Source organism: Priapulus caudatus, unplaced genomic scaffold (assembly GCF_000485595.1).
Source record: "Priapulus caudatus unplaced genomic scaffold, Priapulus_caudatus-5.0.1 Scaffold973, whole genome shotgun sequence".
Taxonomy (NCBI): domain Eukaryota; kingdom Metazoa; phylum Priapulida; class Priapulimorpha; order Priapulimorphida; family Priapulidae; genus Priapulus; species Priapulus caudatus.
Window position 1 is genome coordinate 1317 of NW_014578034.1, and position 8042 is coordinate 9358.

Genomic DNA, 8042 nt, shown 5'->3' on the forward strand with positions numbered 1-8042 from the left:
CCAATGCCAATATGCACACATAAAACACACACAAAACATCGCCACAGCTATTCTTACCGTAACCCTGTGTGGTTAAGTGTGTGCTTAATGTGGGAATTTAGAAAACAATGGCTCCTGCTTGTGAATTATACTGCCCTGTCAAATAAATGGACGAATAAACAAAATATATGAATGCAAATAAAATAAATAAACAAATAAATAAATAAATAAATAAACAGCAAAAAATAAATATATAGCAGAGGAAGAAGTATATGAATACAGAAAAGCTCTTGCCCTGGCTCTATTTCACGAAGTCATAATACTTCTAGAGTCATAAGGCTGCTCTGAAATATCTGCTTATATGTCAAATCCTAACTGGACTACGGCCATCTGATGTTAGTAATATTTCTTTGTGTGCTTGGCAAAAGAAAAAAAGAGGGAAACAGATTCGTAGTCAAGTATTTTCAATACTGCGTGGAACTGGAAGACACCCACGCACGCACATAACAGTCATGTCGTGCATGTTAATTGACAAGCATTGCATCATGCCATCACGTACTTTTGCATTCACAATATTTCAAAAGAAATTTTCACGAACGCTTCTAGGCCGTTTGGTCCCACATCGCATACATCACCGGCTGACCGAGTGCCAGGGGGAGGGGCAAAAGTTATGAGTGACATTTGGTAGCCTAGTTATAACTGTATCGCCAAAGTACATCATTCAACCCTTTTATTCGATTGTAAAACTGTCGTTAGGTCACTGTACATAGCCAACCGAACACGAAACTTGCCATACCTAGTTGAGAGGGCATCAATTCACACACACAGAGAACAATCTCTTTACGCCATCTCGGCATCCTAACTTAACGCGAACGTGTATCGATTTATAGTGAATCTCGACATTCTAGCTTTTCGTGAATGCGTATCGATTCGTAGTGAATCGCGACATTCTAACTTTACGTGAATGCGTATCGATTCGTAGTGAATCGCGACATTCTAACTTTACGAGAATGCAGAATACCGACATTCTAACTTTACGTGAATGTGTATCGATTCGTAGTGAACCGCGAGCAGGGAAAGATGGCAAGGGCGCGAGAATCCGCGTTCGCATTAACCCCACCCCACGCCACCCTCACCCCACCCAACCTGATAAAGCCGCCACACCCACCCTCACCGCACCCCACCCAGACGAGGCTGCCGCAGCCACCACCACCTACCACCCCACCCACCCAGACGTATAGAGATCGATCGCCCCCTAACATCCCAACCACCCCGGACGAAGCCGCCGCGCCCACCACCACCTCACACCCGCCCCCATGAAGCCAGCGTGCGTACTCACCGCGTCCGCGGAAGATCGTCTGCACCGTGTCCTTGTAGAGGTCGACCGCCTCGCCCATGTCCTGCGCCGTGTCGCGGTTCATGTGCGCGACCAGGCGCGACCACAGCTCCGCACGAACGCCGTGCTCCGCCGGCCAGTTGTTGCCGCGCACGAACGACTTCAGGTTGTCGTAGGAGTGTGTGTCGAACGCCTTGCGCAGGTCCGCGGCCCCGCCGAGGGCTGCCATCGCCGACGCGCCCACGTCCGCCCGCCGGCCCTCAAAGTACTTGACGTCGACGTAGAGAGTGAACGAACCGAACGTCGGAGGCGGCGGCGGCGCGCCCGCGCCGTTGCTCGACGAGCCGACCTTCTCCTTGACCTTCCTCCTGACCTCGGGGACCTCGATGCGCGGCGGGCGGGTCTCGCACGACGTGTCGCTGGTCGGAGAGCTCGGTTCCTCCGCGACGACCTGCTGCACCTCATCGTTCAGCATGAAGACGACCTTCTCATGCGCGGGGGAAGGGGGAGGCTTCACCGGGGGAGGATCCGTGGAGGCGGGGGGCTCTGTGAGGCCGTGAGGCTCTGTGGGGGCGAGGGTCTCTGTGTGGGCAGGGCACTCGTTGGGGGTGGGAGAGTCTGTGGGGGCGGGGGCCTCTGTGGAGGGAGGGGCCTCTGTGGGGGCAGAGGACGGCTCGGTGGAGGGAGGCTCGTGTGGAAACATCGTTGGCGGGCGGGTCGGCGGCGGTGACGGCTCGCTGGCAAGGTTCGCGTCTCTCATTATTCTATCACAGGTTGCTCGATGCTGGCCACAACTCATCCAGCATGGTTAGACGCTTCGTTAAGTCCACCTAGTAAGATCAGTGGAACACACACACCTGCAAACAGGAAAGTGGACAGTATTATAACAAACAGTACTAGAATGTGTTTGACACACTGATGGGAATCATTTAGCTGAACACGCATGTAAGCTGGCAATCCACACAGTTAAATCGAATTATAAGATCAGAGGCCTAACGTCCAAAACATCATTATTAGTTATAATATTCATCAGTCTAGGTCATTATTCACATGTCTAAAACGCCATGAATTTTGTAGTAAAGTGTCGTGAAAATGTTACGAAATTTTATACTTACGATAGTCATAAGTGCAAAAGTAAAGACATTTACAAGTGTGATACTGATAGTCATAACTACTTGCAGCAGGGTGCAAAATTAACGGGAGTCCGGAGTCAAATACTCCCCGATTTACTGTCGGACTCCCATATTTGACATATATGCAGTCCTGAGTCCATGTGATTCCCTGAAAATTCTGCCATACTAACTAGTTCGTTCCATAGCACAGCCTCTCACAATTACTGTATTTTTTCAGCTAATGTTCAAAGAAAATTGGGCAGACGTGCAACCGCATAAATCTTCAAAATAAGCACATGCGTTATGGTTTTAATATCTTTAATTTTGAACCTCAGACTGTGGACTCTCTCATTTTGCTGCGGACTCCCTCTTTTTGAGGGTAGTGAGTCTGTTGGAACTTGGACCCCCTTGTTCAAAAGTTAATTTCTACCCCTGTTGTGATATTTCCGACAATAGGGCCCAGTATCCTAGACTGAAATTATTAGCCACAAGTCATTGAAGTCACAGGTACATACACACCAATGTTATCACGAAAATGTGCTCAATCTTTCACACTGGCAATCGTTTCATTCATAATATATTGTAAGACACATTGTAAGTAGCACATGTACTTTCTACCAGTACAACCTTGTTTTAAAAAACTAACAAGTGCCGCGGAGCGACAGCGCTCATCTAACGTCTACTGCGGTGACTCTGTGGTAGAGTGGTGGGATTCTAGTAAACCATGTTAGTGTTAGGCCCAAATGTGTTCACATACGCGCCGAAACAGTAGAAGGCACAGGGAAGGTATCAGGAACCTTCTCAAAGGAATGTTCGTTGGGATCGTTATGAAGTGTCTTAAGATTAAAGATGGAAGCTCCCATCGTACGTAGTAGCAACAACTATTTGCAAGACAGAATAGGTAAGCACTGATGCATTTACCTACGCAAGCCTACAGGCCAAAATAGAGAGCTGCCACATGTAACTAATTAACGCAGGGAAAAACTACACAGTACTATCACCACCACATGCACTGGCAGTGGCCACTGGCAGTGGCATAAGTTACATGTAACACACTGACAGTACAGAATGCCATAGAAATTATACGATTTAAGGAGCATAAACCTTTTTCAACCAAATTTAGCTTTTGAAATTTCACCGTGACATTGTAGCCTCATACATCCAGGCATGTATAGATTCTACTAGCAAACCCGGCAGTCAAATTCTTTCTAACAGTAAACAAATCCATGTTTAACTCTCCTCTTGAGGGTCAAAAGGTTATCCGACACTTACTCTTCGCATGTCAGCATAAAGTACATTTTATGGTCCTTTCAATAAAGCCATAAAAATGCTAGGTCACCGCTGAAACAAAAAAGTTTTTCAATCGCTCCGTCAGACTATGTCCTCAGAAAATGTCTAAAATCTGCCCTGTGCCCCCATTGACCTTTGACCTGTGACCTCCAATTTCGGCACAGTGATGGCTTTTCCTACCATGATGCTATACACCAACTATCATGAGCCTAGGTCGAGCCGTTTAGATTTGTGCCGCAATTCTGCATTTCCTCCCTATACCTTAAGTTAAGGAGGGAAATGTTCCCCCTTCTTTTACACCTCTTGACCTTTGACCCCCAGCTTCAACATCCCAACTCGTTTTCAGATTACCCCCCCCCCACGTCCCAAATATCGTGACCGTACGTCGAGCGGTTAAGATTTGTGCCCAACTGTTGACGCACGCACGGACGGACGGCCGCACAGACGATCATGCGATTCTACAAGCTGCATCTGACTACGTCAGATGAGCTAAAAACGAATACACAAATACTGACATCCACATCCTAATATATTATTACTCAAGTTTATTTCAATAGTGTCAGTACCTAGACATTGCTGTCTATAGACATAGCTAGACTATATATATTAGTGTAAGCGTGCAACAGTGGAGCCGCGAGAGCAATGGCGGCTGGCAGCGTAGGATTTTGGTAGCGTTGCACATAAGATTTGGACGGAATTTACAGGAAACTGTCGGCAATAATAGGTGAAAGAGAGTATAGAAACATTAAGAATTTGGTAGTAAATAGATTTCGTATTTAGTTAGCATTATATTTTATTGAAACGCTTCAAGTGCGTGTGGAATGTTGGCCCATGTATGTACACAGATAATGTGGTACTCGTTTAGCGACCCCATCCCAGTGAATATATGGCACTTATATAAAGTTAATGACACTTTCTAATAATAGTAGTTTTTTTATCAAAGATATCACAGTTCACCAACAAGTTTATGAGACCAGTGCTAAAAACAAGAACAGTGCAAACACTATAACAATGACCTTTACCGGAGGGTTTTCAGAGTCGTGCCTGGGCATGTCTACATACATTACAACACAATTTCTACATGTACAAGCTAGTGATTACACTGCACACATTCCCAACGGGAGTGTGGGGAGGTGAACTCCTAGCATTCCACTTGTTCTGATGTTGTTTTAACAAAATTTAACACAGAGGCCGCACATACCTGCAACAGGGGTAGAAATTAACTTTTGAACAAGGGAGTCCAATTACCCTCAAAAAGAGGGTCCAACTACCCTCAAAAAGTCCCTACCCTCAAAAAGAGGAAGTCCGCAGCAAAATGACGGAGTACGCAGTCTGAGGTTCAAAATTAAAGATATTAACGATAACGCATGTGCTTATTTTTAAGATTCATGCAGTTGCACGTCTGCCAAATTTTCTTTGGACATTAGCTGAAAAAATACAGTAATTCCGTGAGGCCGTGCTCCAGAACGAACTAGTTAGTATGACAGAATTTTCAGGAAGTCACACGGACTCCTGCATATGTCAAATCAGGGAGTCCGACAGTAAATCAGGGAGTATTTGACTCCGGACTCCCGTTAATGTCGCACCCTGCTGCAACGCTACAGCATTGCATACAGAGAACCCTTGATCAACACCCAAACCATTAACTGCAGAAAAATTCTTCAGCAGGATGATTTCTCTTAAACTCAAATGAATACATTATTGCAAACATTGTGCTAATATTGTGCATTTGAATATGACACCAAGTTTCGCTTGGCAGTAACTATCGATAAACTGTGATGTGAAATGTGCATTTTTGGGATGGTTTAACATTTGGTAAAAGATATTTTGCTTGACAAACAAAATAGTTATACATATTTTAGTTTACATAACATGGTTATAATAATAGTCATATGACCTAAGACCATGAAATTACTACTTCTTAACAGTCTCGATCTATCATGAGAAAGGGTATTACTCGATCGGCGAAAGATATAAGTATTATTGTGTTATAAAACATGAAGTTTTGATCTATTAATCCAAAGCTACTAAGAGGTCACCACAATAAAAACACGATTAGATAATTATACATGTCGAGATATCACTATACTTGCTACCGACATATATATACATCTGAGAGTGCTTGAATATATTTCGAGCATGGCCCAATCCTAGTTTAGCACCTCGGATTAGTTTAGCACGTATGCGGACTACATGATATACCATCGATCCAAAACTACGCACTCCCTGTAGAAGAAACATGCGTCTAAACAGAGGAATTGCTCTGACCTGTGATTGGAGGATAAAAATAGACCCAGCCCACTCCCGCCGCATACGCTATTACTATTGCTCAAGGGGTCAGTGTCGTATCAGGTACTACAGATATGTACCCAAGTTACATATATGTATACACAAAGTGTACCAGACTTGTACTACAGAAGTGGGCCCAAGGATAGAGAACATGGGTCCCATTAAAACCAATGTGCCTAACCCTAACCCTAATCCTAACCCTAACAATAACCCTAACCTATTATATTGATATAATATTATATTTATATTGATGTAAATGACATTGGTTTTATTGGGACCCATGTTCTCTATCCTTGAACCCAGAAGGGCCCCCTAACCCTAACCCTATTCTATAAATTCTAGCTATTATAGACACGTCTTATCCTTAATCTCTGTGATTTTTGAGTCTATTGTCATTGAAGCGCGATAGGTACAAAGATAGAGAGCATGGTTGGTATGTAATTTTCGATAATGTCAGGGTAGCCTCTTTAAAATCGACAGGGGCGTTCGAGGGGGGTTCACCGTTCAGTACTAAGCCAGGAACTGACGAAAAACTTTTCGAAGTTGATCTTCAAGACTTCAAGTTGAACTTGAATCAACAGTAAACAAACACCCGATTTGGTCGACATTACACTTTAATACTCACCGTATCTCAAAAACCGTGTTTCATGAATTACCCAGTATCAAGAAACATGTGCATTCACAAGGTACACAACCACAAACACAGAGAAAGGAATACCAGCAAAAAATTACGCTTCCACTACTTGTCAACAAACGTGCGGAATACCCCTCTTCTCCGTATTTCCGGTAAAATTGGCCAATTATCGTCGCCTGGCGCCCCCTGTTATATAATTATAGAAACTGTATCGAAACCCCATGAGCGCTGTACACAGATAATGTATGTGTTGCAAGTATTTTTTATAGGAACAAAAGTAGATGCTTATAAATAGTATTCCTTGTGCTGAATCTAAAATCTAGAAAGTATAGTAAGCAGTCTGGAAGATGCAGCAGTGTATGGACATTTGGAAATGTGTTTTGTTCTGTATTAGTCTCTTACGTTTGTAGCTGCCCCACAAAAATGCATATATGCGTGTATCATACACTGTGACTGTACACTGGAGTGGAAATTGCCTAGTAATAATACTAGTATCTATGCCCGCTTTCGCAGATAATAATCAGGAATTAAGTGGATAATAATCCATAATTACCATTACATCACAATAAAGTGGATAATAGTCACTAGACAGCTAGGAACAGGTTCCTATATCTTTTCTCCCTCTCCTCGCTTCTTGCTTCGCTCTCCCCCTCTCTCTCTCTTTCCTCTTTCTCTCTCACTTACTCTCTCGTTGTCACTCTCAATCTCTCGCTCCTTGTCCCCCTCTCTCTTTCTCACTTTTTCTATTCCTCCCCCTCTCTCTCTCTCTCACTCTGGCGATCTTGCTCTCTCTATTTTGCTCACTCTCTCTCTCTCGTGATCTCTCTCTCTCTCTTGCTCTTTTGCTATTACTCTCTCGCTTACTTTCTCTCCCTCTGTCAGAGAGAATAGTGCCCTGTGTGTGAGATGGTGTGCAAGAGAGAAAGAGAGAGATAGTGTGCAAGAGAGAGAGAGAGAGAGAGATAGTGTGCAAGAGAGAGAGAGAGAGAGATAGTGTGCAAGAGAGAGAGATAGAGAGGGAGAGCGAGGGAACGAGAGAGAGCAAGAGCGAGCGAGTGAGAGAGAGAGAGGGAGAGAGAAAGTACTGTGTAAACCAAAACACAGGCTGAATGGCCTATATCATACATATATTGTGGCAAGTTAGGCTCATAAGGTCTATGTCCTAGCTCCAGGGTACTGCCGGAACGTACCCTGGTAATTAACTATCTAGACAGTCTGCAGCCGGATATTCGCGCGAAGCGCGCCAACGCCGCCCTGGCGGCACTAACACGATTTCGCTGCTCCTATTCCATCACCTTCAACGGGTTTACATATATAAGGCAAGCAGCAAGTTCGCTGAGTTGAGCAGTTCTGCTGCTGATAGCGGATTGGCGTGCGTGCGTGGTATGGGGGCATGCCAGCT

At 44.5% G+C, this 8042-nt stretch overlaps 2 protein-coding genes across 2 annotated transcripts in view; one reads left to right on the forward strand and one right to left on the reverse strand.

The window, feature by feature from the left end:
- Positions 1-1318: 1318 nt before the first annotated feature.
- On the reverse strand, positions 1319-6762 carry LOC106814747 (vegetative cell wall protein gp1-like; the record flags this gene model as incomplete). Its single annotated transcript, XM_014819093.1, has 2 exons — positions 6632-6762; positions 1319-2172 (listed from the first exon to the last, which is right to left on the reverse strand). A coding segment is annotated over exon 2 (796 nt), but the record flags the coding sequence as incomplete, so codon positions are not given.
- A 90-nt stretch (positions 6763-6852) lies between these two features.
- LOC106814753 (tetratricopeptide repeat protein 27-like) overlaps positions 6853-8042 on the forward strand; it is a 39306-nt gene continuing 38116 nt past the window's right edge. Inside the window, exon 1 of the mRNA XM_014819098.1 lies at positions 6853-6883. The gene's annotated coding sequence lies outside the window, so the exon portion shown is untranslated. The remainder of the gene's footprint in view (positions 6884-8042) is intronic.